We start from the raw sequence: 17,762 nt of genomic DNA on the forward strand, positions 1-17,762 counted from the left end.
CACACCCTCTCCAGCATTTGTTGTTTGTAGATTTTCTGATGATGGTCATTCTGACTGGTGTGAAGTGATACCTCATTGTTGTCCCAGAGGTCTCTTAGGCTGTCTTCATTTCTTTTCATTCTTTTCTCTTTATTCTGTTCCGCAGCAGTGAATTCCACCATTCTATCTTCCAGGTCACTTATCCGTTCTTCTGCCTCAGTTATTCTGCTATTGATTCCTTTTAGTGTAGTTTTCATTTCAGTTATTGTATTGTTCATCTCTGTTAGTTTGTTCTTTAATTCTTCTAGGTCTTTGTTAAACATTTCTTGCATCTTCTCCATCTTTGCCTCCATTGTTTTTCCGAGGTCCTGGATCATCTTCACTACCATTATTCTGAATTCTTTTTCTGGAAGGTTGCCTATCTCCACTTCATTTAGTTGTTTTTCTGGGGTTTTATCTTGTTCCTTCATCTGGTACATAGCCCTCTGCCTTTTCATCTTGTCTATCTTTCTGTGAATGTGGTTTTTGTTCCACAGGCTGCAGCACTGTAGTTTTTGCTTCTGCTGTCTGCTCTCTGGTGGATGAGGCTATCTAAGAGGCTTGTGGAAGTTTCCTGATGGGGTGGGTAGAGCTGGCTGTTGCTCTGGTGGGCAGAGCTCAGTAAAACTTTAATTCCCTTGACTGCTGATGGGTGGGGCTGGGCTCCCTCCCTGTTGGGTGTTTGGCCTGAGGCGACCCAACACTGGAGCCTACCCGGGCTCTTTGGTGTGGCTAATGGCAGACTCTGGGAGGGCTCACGCCAAGGAGTACTTCCCAGAACTTCTGCTGCCAGTGTCCTTGTCCTCACGGTGAGACAGAGCCACCCCCCACCTCTGCAGGAGACCCTCCAACACTAGCAGGTAGGTCTGGTTCAGTCTCCTATGGGGTCACTGCTCCTTCCCCTGGGTCCCGATTTGCACACTACTTTGTGTGTGCCCTCCAAGAGTGGAGTCTCTGTTTCCCCCAGTCCTGTCGAAGTCCTGCAATTAAATCCCACTAGTCTTCAAAGTCTGATTCTCTAGAAATTCCTCCTCCTGTTGCCGGACCCCCAGGTTGGGAAGCCTGATGTGGGGCTCAAAACCTTCACTCCAGTGGGTGGATTTCTGTGGTAAAACTGTTCTCCGGTCTGTGAGTCACCCACCCAGCAGTTATGGGATTTGATTTTACTGTGATTGCACCCCTCCTACCGTCTCACTGTGGCTTCTCCTTTGTCTTTGGATGTGGGGTATCTTTTTTGGTGTGTTCCAGTGTCTTCCTGTTGATGACTGTCCAGCAGCTAGTTGTGATTCTGGTGTTCTCAGAAGAGGGGGTGAGAACACGTCCTTCTACTCCGCCATCTTGGTTCGGATCATTACATTTCTAATTTTCCTAAATTTACTCTTAATCTCCAAAAATACTCTCCTTGACTATTAGCAACTTATGTGTCCTCCGCTTCTAAACACTACAATGTTTATTTTATGTATTGTTTATTGTCACTGACTAAAAAAAAAAAAACCTTTTGATATCTTCTGCGTTGCTGGTTTTCTGTGTGTGTGTCTGTGCGTGTGTGCACGCACATGGGCATGCGTTATACATACACTAATTTTGAATGCCTTGATGGTAGAATTCCATCTCATACCATATCTTAAAAATACCAGGTCTTAATGCTGTGTAAGTATTTAGTAACAGTAAGTGAATGACTGACAAGTATTCTATGCTGCGGAGGCTGAAGACAAATCTCTGGGAATATTAGGCAAATTTATCCAGCCATTTTCAAAACAAAATTGAAGCCTTAAAAAGCAGGGTAACATATGGATTCATGTTTTAGTGAGTAAACACAGTATGGCTTCTTGCCTTTTGTCATAATTTATACTTCTTGCTCTCGTGCAACACTCTGATTCTAGATTGGCAACACTCTTGTTAAAAGGGTGAATACACTTCATTTCAACACATATATTTTCCTGGACTTGCACTGGAGTATTTCATAATGACTGCCTCTTGGTCACGCTGTAGGTTTTAGTTCCTGTGCTGAAATGCATCAAACTGAGCTACAAAGGTCTGCCATTTCTCAGTTATGTGTCCATAATCATGAGGCAGACACTGTGCTCCATCTCCGGGAGCAGTCCTCCAACCCAGGGACTGAGGGATCATCTCAACCTGCCAACTTTTGAAACATTAAATGTGTAAACGGAGCTCGCCATTACTATATCTCACCAAATGCCCAGTGTTTTCCCATGAAAGGCAGAAAGTGTTTTACATGACCTTTGGATGGCTTTGAGTTGTGTGATTTAAATCTTTATTATTATTTTTTGCACACTACAACTGAAAAAATACACATTGGGTAGTGAAACAAAACCAAACAAAATCCCCCAAATATCCCAACAAGCTCTCACTTCTGTTTGAGTTGTGCCCTAGCTAGTCCTCATTTTCTGATATGATCAGTTCTATTACTCACGCTATGGTAACATTCTCACCTATACAATTACGTGGAAACCAGAACACCAACCCTGGGAAGCAAGAACTTGCAAGGAATTCTGTGCATCCCCGTGCAGTGGGTTTAGAGATAAAACATATTACGATAGCCCATCCAATCCATGGAGACATGCTTCTTTTTTCTACTGTGAAGGCCGCTCTTTCTTTAGGATATTTTCTCTTTCTTTCCTCTTTCTATTGCCATTACCCTCACCCCAAGGATTTCACAAATGGAGGGACATTTTTTCCACTGCAATAGCTTTCACATAAAAAAGAGCGAAAGCATATTATTCTGAAAGGGCAAGGCAAAGGATACTTTCTCTTGCTGATAATCTCACTATTTCACTACGGGCTTCACTGGACACTGGGTATTATTTTCTTGGCTCAATTAATCTCATTAACCTCAAGAATTTTAATTAACTTTACTTAAGTCAATGCAGGCTCCTCTTGTTTAACAGGATCGTTTGGAGACATACAGTAAGAATTAAAACTAGGTTGTTAGGTCTCCAGCCTCATTAAAAGTGCAAAAAGTAATCAGCAATGTCTTTCTCTCTCTCTCTCTCTCTCTCTCTCTCTCTCTCTCTCTCTCTCTCTCTCTCTCTCTCTCTCTGTGTGTGTGTGTGTGTGTGTGTGTGTGTGTGTGTGTGTGTGTGTTAGGGAAAACATCTGTGCAATTCATTTTTCTATGTTGGAAAACCGAGTAAAACTGGAGGTTATTCACTGTAATAATATTTTAGTCTTACTTATGTAGATTATCAAATAAAAGCATATGCATTTGTGAATTATGCTTTAAACTATCAACTCTCGGCCCTGTGGTTTTTCTGGTCACAAAATATCATTAGGTTAACATCTGTATAAGCTGATGGGCTCAGGGACTTTAATAAAAAATTGTCATTCAATATGATCACGAGGCTAGCCGGGGAGGTGCGGGGCTATGTGAACACATAATCCATCCCCTCATGTCCAAATAGCCTTTCAAGTGTGATGATAATGTATCTGGTAGTTGTCAGTCTCAATTCTAATGCTTCTTTACTAAGAAAAAAACCAAATTACATTCATATCAAGTGGAATTTTCCTGTTGTGGTTCAGAGGTAAAAGTTGTGTGGAAGGGAGAAGATCAGACTTCAGGAATGCTAAATTTTCTCATCGCTCTAAAGAATAATAATTTGCTGCGTTTCACATAGCATTTATTCCTATACCTAAGCTATATTTATTTCTATTTGTATATTCAAGCTGATATTTCATGCATCTTTTTTTAAGCAGTTGAAAATTTACATCATAAAAATAACATGATCAGGGCTGCAGTACTTTTCAAGATAAAAGGAGTTCTCTTGTCTGCATGGTATCTTTATAAGCCTTTTAGGATTGTACCATAACCCCATGAATTAGATTATCACCTGATCCAAGTGATACGCAAACATTAATGTCCATGTTTGGCTATATCGGCCCATTGACCCAATCGGTCCACATGGTATTGTGGATACCAGGTAAGTTGAAACACGCAAGTGATATAGATTGATGCTCCAAAAATATCACAAGCAATTTAGAGTTGGATGCTAAAGCAGAAATAACGTTTATGAGTTAATAAGAGCAGAAGGTCATACATATGATCTGTTCATTACTCTTCAAGGTAGTCCCCTTTGCCAAACTTTATCATGGTAGATAAAATACTTTTTCTTAAAGCAAAGGATAAATGTCAGCTTCTCAGACTTCTGCGATTCATATCCATTCCCCGTCAAACCCTTTAACTTTCCTACACACAGGTCTAATTAATTCATGACTTCTAAAAATGTTTATCTACAATAGCTACATGTCAGATACTGTTCTAAAATCTGCAGTGGCAACAATGAAGACTATCCAGCCCCAGCCCTCTGGAAGCCACATTTAGGAGGAGAAAAGGAGGAAGTCTTACTGACTGTGCTTCACTTCAAGTCATAGTCATCTTCCCTTGCATTTTCATAGCCACCTGCTTATCAAATGCTCCAAAACCGGCAGTATCTAGCCAGTCTGCCCTATATCTGCCGTTAGCAGTTCATTTCCTTAACTGAGCTTCTCTGACTTTCCTTACACACAGCTGAAGTGGCTTCCATAGCAGTGTGGATAACGCCCAGAGCCCATCACCACGGGGCCCCCAAGATGAAATTAATCAGGTGTTTGAGTTGCCCATGACAGCAACACAAATTGGACTGAATTAGGCAGAAGAGCAAATGTAGTTGCCTATGTTGCCAGGAAAGGCGGGAGTGTACTTAGGGGGGCTGGGACCAGGGCTTGATGCTGCCAGCATTTGTTCTGCTTCAGTTTCTGAGCAACAGCTTTACTCTCTCCTCCTGCTTTTTCCACCAGGCAGGACCGTGGCTATGGCAACCGTCCATCCATATACTTAGAACATCATGAATAGAAAGAAGAGAGGGTTTCATTTTCCCAACTTAAAGGTTCCTGGGAAACAGCTCTAAGTTGCCTAGCTTGTGACACTAGACCAAAGCTTGCACCAGCCCATCCTGTTGACCCATCACTACTGTGGCTGAAGTAGGGGTCTTTCATCACTTGAAGGGAACTAGTTCAAACATGGCCACTTGGAAATCTCTATGGACAGGCCAGTTACCCAGTCTCTGTATATGACTTAGGTGCCTTACGTTTTCTTTTCCATGAGGCTTCCTGCAGGGACTTGAGGAAGAGTTATGTCTTCTCATTTGGTCTATGTGGGAGAAGAAACTCCCACAGCTGAGCTCTCCAGTCAATTACTCTTTTTCCTCTATCTCTTGCAATTGTTCCTGACCCTTTTTGATATCTATATCCTAGTCCTCATGTCCAAATTCTCCAACAGTTTTTTAAAAATTTACATCTCCATGTGCAGAGTATAGTAGGTATGAGATTGTAAACCTACTTGAGGACATGGATTAGTCTATTCAAAATATCTATATGGATTTATTGCTCACTGCAGACAAGGTCCATGAGATCTAAAGAACAGTATAACACGGCCCCATATTTTCAAAGTGCATGACCTACCTTCTCGTGGACCTAGTCTTTATGTGATTGAAAAAGAGCCCAAAATATTGATATCAGCTCTAGAAAGTTTATTACTCAAGCAGATTCAATATTTGTGGGCATTATATTTACTGTTCTCCATTAATTAATGCATACATAACAAAAAAGTATCTACCTTTGGTTGAGGCACATTTTTTAGGCTTTAAGAGGCAAATAAAACAAAACAAAAATCTCTTACTCTAGCACAGACTGAGACATATTCAGTGCATGAAAAATGTTTCTGACTAAAAATACTCAACTATGCAATAGTCCTATGCACTTTCAATTAATTATTGATAATACCTTTTTGTCATCACTTGTCCCACATGACTCTTGACACAGAAGACCCTCCGCATCTGAATGCCCACACCACACGTAGCTTCTCCATTCCAGCCAATGGTTGCATTAAGGGCAGTTACCAATGTGTCTTCGGAACAGGGGCCCCAAGCTGATGTCTCCCAGTAGAGTTGCATACAGGAATGGTCATTGCACGAACGATATTCTTGGAGGGCCTGACTAGGGGGGCACGGTTTTCCACCTGCAAAAATCAAAATAAAAAAGAATACAGAGTTGTTGCTATTATTACCATGTTGCTGTTGCTGTTGTTACTGCCATTCTTATTTTTTGTTGTTTTTACTGTTTTAATGGTCTAGAAAGACAGCATTTTGATACAATCTTCCAAAGGCCTGGGCCACCGCACCCCATTTCTGACGCTATGGTCATGGTTCTTTTATCCTGAGGACAATACATTCCACCCTTCTCTCCTCAATAACAGGCAATGGTATGCCAATTAGATTTTAAAAATCAATTAATTCTACTGCTCACCTCTGCGTCATGCATCTCTGAGATAAACTCCAAAGAAATCTGCTTTTATTTTAATATGATTATGCCTACATAAATTAGTCAGTTAGATATAATAGCCCATGACCTTGAAGTGATATAAGATCAAACACAAATACTCACACACACACATTACCTACATATAGTCTCTCTTTCCTAAGACAGTATTGTGTTTCTCAGAGAACCACTTTAAGACATCCATCCTCCCTCAAGCAGTGCATTTTACTGCAGTTTGAGAAATCCAGAAATCTCTCTTAAAGTTTGGCAGGAGAGAGCCCATCCTTAAACTCTGAAATAATATCTGACAATGTGTTATACACTGGCAGGGAGACCAGACAAATGTGCAGCCTTATATTCTTGGGTGAGTCAGACAATCAGATTTCATTACTATCTTTTCTTTCACAATTTTATATCCATGTCAAAACTGGTATTTATCTAAAGTATTGATTTTTTTCCTACTCTGCCACACCACAATGTTTTATTCAGTGGGCCAAATGCTCGGGAAGACTTGTGACCTTAGTTTTGTTATTCTTGTTATTTTTTTCCCCATTATATTGACTTTTCTCTCCTTCCAGAAATATAACAGACAAGAGGGGGAGGCCACTGCACTTTAAGAATATGAAAATTTTCATTCCTCTTGACCCTGGCCCCATTTCTTAGGACCACAGAGAGAATCTTGTCTAAAAAGGAGTCCCTCAAAGCCAGGGGCCATATTGCTCTGCTGTCCCAGCTGAGCTGTCGGCAGAGGAAGCCAAGGGAGGGCCTGAAAGAAATGAAATGACGTATGTGTCCGGGGACAGAGACCATTGCTTTAAATGACGGGAACAGCTGCTCCTCTAATTTGTTCTGAAGTCACCCGTTTATATCCCCATAGCACATTTTAGCTTCTTGAAAGCCGTTTTCACAGCCTTCATCTTTTTCCCTCTCACCACATGCCAGACTGACAGAGCAGGAAATGAGGACATACAGATCAGGTAGTCTGCCAATGTTAGTGGCAGCTCCCAGTCAAGAAGCCATGTCTCTTGATTCCTAATTTAGAACTCGTTTTACCAGACATATTCCAATTATGTTCCCAACTGCATGAGCAGTCTGAAGCTGGATGTGTATCAACCAAGCCTTGTTTCCTTCCCTAAAAAGGTATAATGAAAACTGACACCCACCTGATTGCCATGGCCTGTACATAGTATGGGCTAAAACAAGTCATATACATACGGGAAGCCAGCATAGATAAACTAGAGGATTAGAGAGAAAAGGCATACATGGAGAGCAAACTGTTCATTTGGATTTAGGGAACAGAAACCTTTCCTATTACTCACCTTCTCCAGCCAACGCCAGGATAGTCCTTGACCTGGTCTGTTTCCCATCGGAGTTTTTATTTGAACAAGACTGGGAGCAAGATGACCACTCTGTCCACTCGCTTACCACACAATCCATCCGGCAGGGAATTTCACACACCATCTCTTCAGGAGGAGGAGATGCTGGGCAGAGAGTCCCTGATACATCTTCTCCTGTAGTCAACCAGAGCAAGACAGATGTCGATTAATGTAAAATCGAGGCAAATCCCAGGAACATTTAGGTTCCTCTATTACTTCAGTTTAGCTTAGAAGACTTCACCTGGTGTCTCTAAACCAATAACGTGCAAAAACTGATTATTTTTTTCAGCCATTCATAATATTTATTTCAAGAAAAACTGTCAGGAGATAATTTGGCATTTAGAAAGGTAGATACAGCATCAAAACTGTGATTTGTCATCCTTCCCAGGGACGAGTGAGCTTCCTTCAGGAACAATTTAGCCATGGATGGCTGGAGACAGACAGGATTGACATGCTATGGACACCATGTGTAACAGGTACATGTATTTCTGCAAAATGGGAGTCAGAGGAATCTTTTGGCCTGAAAACCACAATTTATGTTGAGTAATCTATTCAGCAGCCCCTCGCAAATTATCAGTCTAATTTTTTATTGGGTGCTTTCACCTCCAAATATGTAACCTTAAGCGAGATTATCACACAGTGATACTTTTACTCTGTGCACAGTGGTAAATGTGCACAATAGAAATGAATCTGTGGCTAAAATTATATAATGTGTTGAGATAAGTTGAAAGCAAGTCCAAAATTTTCCCTAATCTATTCCCTCTTTGATGATGTGATGATTTAGTCCAACCAAAATACATACACACACACACACACACACACACACACACACACACACACACGTATATATGATAATGGGGGATGGAGTTTTACAATTATCAATAACAGACAAGACTAAGGGGATCATTTCTAAGTTGCTTTTCCATATCTCAAATGATTACAATGAATTTTTTCTAAGCTCTCTTTTAGGTTACTTATTCACCATTTTTAGAATTCAAATATTCTTCTTTATAGATAACAATTCAACTCTTACTATGCCCCCCCCCCCCCGCCGCCATTTACAGTCACCTCTTAAATACAGAAGACATGAAGAATAGTAAAACCATTTATGGTTTGAAGGAACAACATGGAATGTGGAATGGCAACTCTAGGAGACAGGTAGTTTTGTCTTTGTGACTTATGCCCATGGAATTCTCCTGTCAATCTGTCTGACACAAAAAATAACTAATATTTATGCAGTATCTCCCTTGTGCCAGGCACTGTCCTTATAAGATGCTCTTACAGACAGGGTTGACCCATCTTCTTTTATAGATGAGAAGTCAGTGGCTCTGGAAGGAAAACTTGCTCAGGGTCACACAGGCCTGAGTTGGGAAGCAAATGAAAACTTTCTGACTCCAAAAATTCTGGTTTCCCCATTAGACATATTGTATCTAATTCCAAGAGAAGGATATTCCTTTTCAGAGGAAGTAAATAAAACAAGCTGACAGTGAGCAAGACTGCCTGGAGGAGAAGCTAGTGCCCTCCTAAGATCTGCGTTCATATTTGTAAATGAGGCCAGGCTCATTGCCCTTGAGGTACAAATAAAACTTTTCAAGCATATTATGAGAAGTAATGGAGATTCTAGTAGATCATCGAGCTGAAAGACCAGTTCCAATCACTCTCTTTTCAGTCTCAATCTATTTTCAGGTTGAGTCCACACTGTATAGTACATGCAAACATGCACACGGATGTGCATGGATGCACGCGTGTGTGCGCACACACACACACACACACACACAAACACACCCCCTATACAGCTTAGGGGGAGTGCTTTCCCAAGTACAGAAGTAGGCAGGTCAAACTAAACATACAAACTACATCTAATCAAAATTCAATTTCCACATCTGTGAATATTATGAGGATAATTTTTTTATAGAAAAACACTTTAAAGCAGTGTCTTGCAAAGAACATTTTGATGAATAGGAGATATTTGAAGAGCTCTTACTTTAAACAGTGGGGGGGAAAGCTGAGACGTCCTAGATTAAAATAGTAAAACTGGTCTCACCACTGGAGAGTAGTGTGTGTTGAAAATGCCAATTGCCATGTAAACTTCCTTCGATGGAAATGGTATGTAGTATTTTTCAGTCTTATTTCACTAAAGGCCATCCTTTTTTAGGGAGCACCTCTCCCAGGAATGGTATTTTTACTAACAAGTTTTGAGAAAACCCTGTCTTCAAGAGTTACAAAATTATCAACTACTATTTGATGAGCATATACCATGTCCAAGTCATATAATGGGATAAATATATAAGTGAAGACACTACAATTTACCCCCCTAGAACTCATGATTAATAACAGAGATGAGCTATAAATACATAAAGATAAAACCTAGTCCAAAAGTAAATGTCAAGTCGCAAATGTGTGTTTTCAATAAAGAAGTGCTGTAGTGATTTAGGGAAGAGAAGGACCTCTGGGGAACCAGTCTGAGAACAGAAGGCTTTCAACAAGGAGAAAGAGACAGGGTGAGAATTGGTGGCAATCAGGGAGGGCATGCCAGTCAGTGCAACTGTCAACAAAGGTATAATGATGGGAAAATACAAGGTATGTGGAAGACAGTTAATCCTGAAGCTGCCTGAGGAGAAGAGGAAGCCCATGTTGGAAGAGTTGTTTGACATCAAATTCTGAATAACTTAGACTGACACACCAATTTTGTTCTATTTCCGCCTTCCTTCAATTCCCAAATGCTCAGGTTTCCCGTGACCTAAATTTAACTTCCTCCCCAGTCATCCATCATTCAGCACCCTTAGTATTCACTTCTGGTGCTGGGATGCTTTTTAAGACCTAAGCTTTCCCATAAACTGATATATCCATTTCCACAGTGCAGTGAAATGTCAACACTCCCACCAACACTTTGATAGCTTGTCGATATGGACTAATTTGGAAATGTGAGCAATCAGATAAGTTATTCTTTAGCGAAGCCAAGCTAATAGTCATGGGCAGGCTCTTCAATTCTTGTGTGAGCTATTTTAGAAGAAATCTTGCCAAAGAAAAGCTGCACGACGGGATCCTAGTCACAGGTGGCCTAGCCAGACACAGTTAAGTATCTGAAGGTGAAGCCCAGCACCACTTATCCTCTGGAGCATATCACTTAACTTCTTTGAGTCTCAGTTATCTCATCTGCAATAATGAAATAATAACACTTACTTTTCAAAGACAGTCTAAGGATTAGAAATCACTTATACAACAAACACAGCAGGGTGTCCGACAACAGAGGGAGGACCCAATATAGAGGAACCTTTAAAACCTTTTAAAAAATGTTGTTTGGGGCTTCCCTGGTGGCACAGTGGTTAAGAATCCGCCTGCCAATGCAGGGGACACGGGTTCGGGCCCTGGTCTGGGAAGATCCCACATGCCACGGAGCAACTAAGCCCGTGCGCCACAACTACTGAGCCTGCGCTCTAGAGCCTGCAAGCCACAACTACTGAGCCTGCGTGCTGCAACTACTGAAGCCTGCGTACCTAGAGCCCGTGCTCCACAACAAGAGAAGCCACTGCAATGAGAAGCCTGTGCACCGCAACGAAGAGCAGCCCCACTCGCCGTGACTAGAGAAAGCCCACGTGCAGCAATGAAGGCCCAACACAGAGAAAGAAAGGAAGGAAGGAAGGCAGGAAGGAAGGAAGGAAGGAAGGAAAGAAAGAAAAAAAAGTTGTTTGCAAAGATGTACACCGCCAAAACCCAATGGCATTCTTTTTTTTTTTTTTTTTTTTTTTAATGCGGTACGCGGGCCTCTCACTGTCGTGGCCTCTCCCGTTGCGGAGCACAGGCTCAGCGGCCGTGGCTCACGGGCCTAGCCGCTCCGCGGCATGTGGGACCTTCCCGGACCAGGGCACGAACCCGCGTCCCCTGCATCGGCAGGCAGACTCCCAACCACTGCGCCACCAGGGAAGCCCCCAATGGCATTCTTGATCTAAAAAATCTAGATACTTATGCCATAACCATGGAAAGCACTTGCTTTACTGTGCATATATGGGTACAAATAACCACCAACAACTTCACAGATGAGTTCACATGATATATAAAGACTGCTTATAATTATCCAGATCACTTTATTTATCTGTGGTCTCATCTAAACCATTTAAGAGCCAAAAGTAAAGCACTTGAGCCTGAATAACCTCATCTGCCCATCTACACTGGTAATAATGATCTTCCTATTGCACAGAGAGAGCTCATTTCAAAAGAAGAGCATTTATGCTTTCTTGTTTTCATTTTCATGGATGGATCAATGAGACCAACTGAAATCTCAGGCAAGTGTGGAAAATAAAGCAGCATGTGGGACAGAAACTTAGTCATTAAAAGTGATTTTCACAAGCTCTTAAAATCTAATATTAAAAAAAAAATTGAGTATATTTAAGAGGGAAATTGAATTCATTTTTCAAGAAGACTCTAAAATTACTCCAGTTCTCGTCACACTCCCTGGGATCAATAATGACAAACTCCACATTCTCTCCTCATAGAGTAGACTTATTTAAACCAGTTGTGATTCTGAAAATATGGGATATGGTGCCGCTCCAACCTTGTCACTCATGATTTTTTAATAATTTAATTTGGTGAAATCCACATTACATAAAATTAAACATTTTATTTATTATTATTATTATTTTTTGGCCACAAGGCATACGGGATCTTAGTTCCCCGACCAGATATCGAACCCGTGCCCCCTGCAGTGGAAGTGCGGAGTCCTAACCACTGGACCATCAGGGAAGTCCAAAGTTAACCATTTTAGAGTAAACACTTCAGCGGCATTTAGGAAGTCACGATGTTTTGGCAACTACCACCTCTATCTAGTTTCAAAATGTTTCATTACTCCGAAGTAAAATCCTTTACCCATTAAGCAGTTTCTCCCCATTACTTCCTCCCTCAGACCCTGGCAGCCACCAACTACTGTTCTATCTCTACAGATTTATCTATTCTGAATAGTTTATGTCAGTGGAATCATATAAGTTGTGACTTTTTGCATCTGGGTTCTTTCACCTCGCATAATATTCTGGAGGCTCATGCAGGTTGTAGTATATATCACTACTTCGTTCCGTTTTATGATGGAATAATGTTCCGTTGTATATACATACCAAGATTTGTTTATCCATTCATCCAAGCTCATACTTGTTTGAGTCTCTGAGTTCAATTATTTTCAGTATATACCTAGGGATGGAATTCCAGGGTCACATTCATCACTCAGTTTTGTTTGTCTGTGATTCTGGAGACCTTGGAATAGATGACCGGACTGGGGCCTGGCCCTAGTTCATACTACTCTTCTCATGCTTGGCAATTCCTGGCTAAAGACAACAGTTCTTAGATGAGAGAAAGAAAGATTCTTTTCTTTTTTTTTAAAGTATAGTTTATTTACAATGTTGTGGAAGTTTCAGGTACAGCAAAGTGATTCAATTATATATATATATATATATATATATATATATATATATTCTTTTCCAGATTCTTTTCCATTATAGGTTATTACAAGATATTGAATATAGCTCCCTGTGCTATACAGTAGGTCCTTGTTATCTATTTTATATACAGTAGTGCGTATCTGTTAATACCAAACTCCTAATTTATCCCTCCCCCTGCCTTTTCCCCTTTGGTAACCACAAGTGTGTTTTCTATGTCTGTGAGCCTATTTCTGTTCTGTAAACAAGTTCATTCCTATCGTTTTCTTATAGATTCCAAATATAACTGATCTCATATGACGTCTGTCTTTCTCTGTCTGACTTACTTCACTTAGTATGATAATCTCTAGGTCCACCTGAGAGAAACCTTCTTGAACATATGAATAAACTCAAGATTCCCTAAAAAATGCTTCTGTTTCTGGTTCAAATGTATACGGTACTTAAAGTATAAATAGCTCATGACAGACTCTCTTTGGCTACTGGTCAAGCAACCATGTAGATTTAACACTAATGTAGCTTTCAGATTTTGGGCTTTCCACATCAACTAATGTTTAAACCATACCTATGCTATATACTATATCCTGTGGCTTTCTTTGTTTTATAATCCTAAGGAACTAGAATTTAATATTATGAGCTACCATCTCTCTTTTGTAGTGATAGAACAAACAGCTATAATTCTTAGTTTTCTAACCTATACTGTAAGTATCCAAAATTAGAAAAGTTGGAGACAAAATAGAAAGAGAAACCCAGATATCCACAAATCTACAGTCATATTTTTAAAGTAGACCAGCATTTTATCATTGTACACACTTCAAACTACCTTATCTTTCAAAAATAATGCAATTTGGGTACTTTGTCGATATTTCTCTTGTGTGTTATTACACTCTCTATGGAAAATAATGAAGCAGTTATCAGAAATACATGTCATAAAATTGTATGTCCTATTTAAATCTCAGAAAAGAATGCCAATAAACGTTGATTAAACACCTGCCGACAGCTGAGTAAGATGTCAACGGATGGCACATAGCAAATTTACTGGAATTCATATGCACTTAATTCCGTCTTTTAAATTTAAATATCTCCCTAAATGCAAGTAGCTTCTGGCCACTTCTGGACTGGGACCCTAATCAGCTAAGGAAATGTTTATATTTCAAACCAATAAAATATGAAAGAAAGCTAAGGGCTAAACAGAAGCCATGTGCAACGCCAGCAATTCAATTAATGTTTCTGCTTGCTGATTTTCCCATTTGAAGTGTATTTGTCTATCTAGTTTGCACATATAGGAAGGCAAATTTTAGAACTCTGATGTTAAGTATTATCATATTTATAATAACAGAAACAACAACTGCAATAACAAAATGGCATCAGCATGTGATGTTTGGGAAAGCACAGAGTGGGCTGTACTCTGAGCAAACCATATGGTCTACTGAATCTCCGTATTGACATCATTAGTTAGGTACTATGGTCACACCTAAGGTACAGAGAGGTTAAAAATACTTGCTCAAGAGTCACATGGGGGCCTCCCTGGTGGCGCAGTGGTTGAGAATCTGCCTGCTAATGCAGGGGACACAGGTTCGAGCCCTGGTCCGGGAAGACCCCACATGCTGCGGAGCAACTGGGCCCGTGAGCCACAATTACTGAGCCTGCGCGTCTGGAGCCTGCGCTCCACAACAAGAGAGGCCGCGACAGTGAGAGGCCCGCGCACCGCGATGAAGAGTGGCCCCCGCTTGCCGCAACTAGAGAAAGCCCTCGCACAGAAACGAAGACCCAACACAGCAAAAATAAATAAGTAAATAAACTCCTACCCCCAACATCTTCTTTAAAAAAAAAAAAAGCCCGATCACACTTGATGTCTCAACTATTCCTTTATAGAAATCTACCTGCTTTAGTTTTATTCTAAAAAAAAAAAAAAAGAGTCACATGGCTTGTACGTGTCTGAGCTAGAACTAGAAAACATACCTGTTAGACATTACAAGCTATATTCTTAGCTGTTTTGCTGTATTGCATCCTGGTTCATATCTCACATATGTCTTTCTCATTACATTACTTTTAGCTGATGCCAAACCACAAAGAAGGGATTCTATACAATTCATTGGCAGCTAGCCAGTAAAATTAGTATTGGAAAAAATCAGCTGAAAGGAGTGAGCAGTTCCTTGATTATTTAGGAACTCTATCATAAGATGAGGCAGAATAGGGCAATACTTTTCAAAAATAGAAAAGATAAGCAGATGAAGAGAGTTCAGAATGGAGAGATGGAAGATTAAGATAGAATGCAAGACCAAATAGGAACAGGTATGGACATTCAGCAAAAACAGTACAATGTATGAGTAGATAAATGACACAAACACAAGCAAAAACTATAATAATGATGTAAGGATGCTCAAAAAGTGAAAAACAACAAAACTCTAATAGTTGATAAAAGGAAAAAAAAGAGAAAACGTAAGTGCAAAGGCTAAAATAAACATAGTGGAAAATTCAAATGTTAAAAGGAAAAGACTTTAGGAAAGCAATAATAACAGCTAAAAATAAGAAAACAATATTTCCAAGGTTAAGATGTTTACAAAGGCCAGAAGTTAGCTGAAATTGCACCTAATGGCAGATGAGTTGTTTGTTCAGAAGCCTAACTGACCAGCTATATGAAGTTCCTCAGCATACAAGAATATAATAGCAGCTCACACTTTGATCACTTAGAATGTACCCAGCATAATGTTACATTTTACACCTATTTATTGACTCATTTAAACATCAACAGTAGTAAACAAAAAAGCATCAATAATAGTAAACATGTATATTGTACATAATAGATGTTAGTGATTAAGTGAACTACATGTATCAACTCATTTAGACGTCACAACAAAACTATGAGGTAAGAATTACCATTATGTTCATTATCTAGATGAGAATATTGAGTCTTAGATAAATTAAAATTATCTGCCCAAAGCCAAACACAAGTAAAATGCTGGAGCTTGAATTTGGACCTGGGCAACGTGGCTCTAGAGTCCATTTCTTAAATACAATGCTTTATTGACATGCACTGCTTCTACTCACCGTCAGGACAATATATGTACCCGGCTACATAAAACCCGATCTAGCGGAGAATCAGTCAAGTGTAAAGCATCCCAATACCTTTGGCTCATGAATCCTGTGTGTTACTCAGGGTGAGAGAAGATGCAAAACGGCAGAAACAGTATATGATTTAGGAGCAAACTACAATTGCTCAAAAAAAAAAAAAAATCCAGGTAAAATCTAATAAAATGTCTCAGTGGGGAAATGTCACATTTTCTTGGTCTCAGTCACACATTCCAGGGGGAAGTAACCACTATTTTATGTGTGTGGGAAAGGTCTGAAAATTACGCACTTAGGTTTACAAAAAAATAACTATGTAGTTCTGTTTTTGACACCTACCAAAATGGGACCTTGAAAAAACAATTCTTTTTTTCTAACAATGACATCAATTTGCTCACAAGCCCTAATTTCCGGTTGGTAGCCAGGGCCAGATGGGAGTTGGGGAAGGAGGTGGGGAACAGAAATATATCCATTTAAAGTAACTTAACACCTCATGATCAAACTAAATCTTTTCAAAGTTAACTCAGTCTCAGTTTCTCAACGTTTCTTCCTCTCCTTTCCTCCCTTCTCTTTGGGTAGCAGCGGAGTGTAAGAGGAATGTCTGTTTCAAAGTTGCACATTCTCCTTTGAATTCAGCTGGTTCCCTACTGAGCTATTTCCATCGACTTGGTCTTTGCGTCTCATTACCTAGTCTTTGAAGGTGCATCCGCATCCTCTGGTAATTTCCAGGGTCCCTGTCACAGCTTCTGATTTTCTAATCCACACGCTTTATACTCACCTAGACCTGACTCCGAGCTAGTCCCAGTCTCCTGGGGCGGTCAACACCTCCACTTCCCACAGTGGGGCATGATTTCAGGATCACCCCCATGTTATAGATAAGCTGGGGCCCTGTGCGCAGAGGCTTTTCCTACAGTCTCAAACCTGGGAATGAGGCACCGGCCCCTCTGCTTTTGCTTTCCCTTTAACCTATCTGAAATGTCCATAGTTTTCATTTCCTCAGCCCAACGTTTCATGTGCAGAATGAGATGGGGCCAAGGACCCTCATGTCCATGTACCTCTTCTCAACATCCTCCCTAGATTCCTCCTTTCTGATCCAGAAAACTGGCCAATGCAGGATTCTGGCTTATGCTAAATCTGTATTCTGAATCTTCTGGCCTCTCATCTTGATATCTGGAGGGAGCTCTTTGGAAGTTACAAAACACTTGTCTTTCATATGCCTGGCTCTTGCATGCAAAAGCCTGTTTTTCAGGATTATTGTCTCCGAAAAGAGCTTCAAGATTTCATTCTTGGGCACTAACTTGTTCTGTCTGTTTGCATTTGAGATATAATAATCCTAACTTTTTTGGACACAGTAGGTAGTTCAGAAATTTGGTGAGGTTGCACCGGGGTGGGGTGGTGACAGGGTGGGGAGGTCCTGTCCGAGAAGGCACAGAAGCAGACACCAAAAGAAAAGCACGCTGATATATCTCAGAACAAAATTTGAGGACACCTGCTTAGTGTGGAAACCCTGCTTCTCATGAGAATTTTATAGAAAGACTCTGTATAATTTTTTAAAAGATGAATGCAG

At 40.4% G+C, this 17,762-nt stretch overlaps 1 protein-coding gene across 1 annotated transcript in view; it reads right to left on the reverse strand.

Moving 5' to 3' along the window:
• THSD7B (thrombospondin type 1 domain containing 7B) overlaps positions 1–17,762 on the reverse strand; it is a 900,946-nt gene that overhangs the window by 411,085 nt on the left and 472,099 nt on the right. The window contains exons 8-9 of the mRNA XM_032638606.1: positions 7,650–7,841; positions 5,797–6,031 (exon numbers count right to left, since the gene is read on the reverse strand). Coding sequence (XP_032494497.1) covers positions 5,797–6,031; positions 7,650–7,841 — 427 coding nt within the window. The remainder of the gene's footprint in view (positions 1–5,796; positions 6,032–7,649; positions 7,842–17,762) is intronic.

This window comes from Phocoena sinus, chromosome 7 (genome assembly GCF_008692025.1).
Source record: "Phocoena sinus isolate mPhoSin1 chromosome 7, mPhoSin1.pri, whole genome shotgun sequence".
Taxonomy (NCBI): Eukaryota; Metazoa; Chordata; class Mammalia; order Artiodactyla; family Phocoenidae; genus Phocoena; species Phocoena sinus.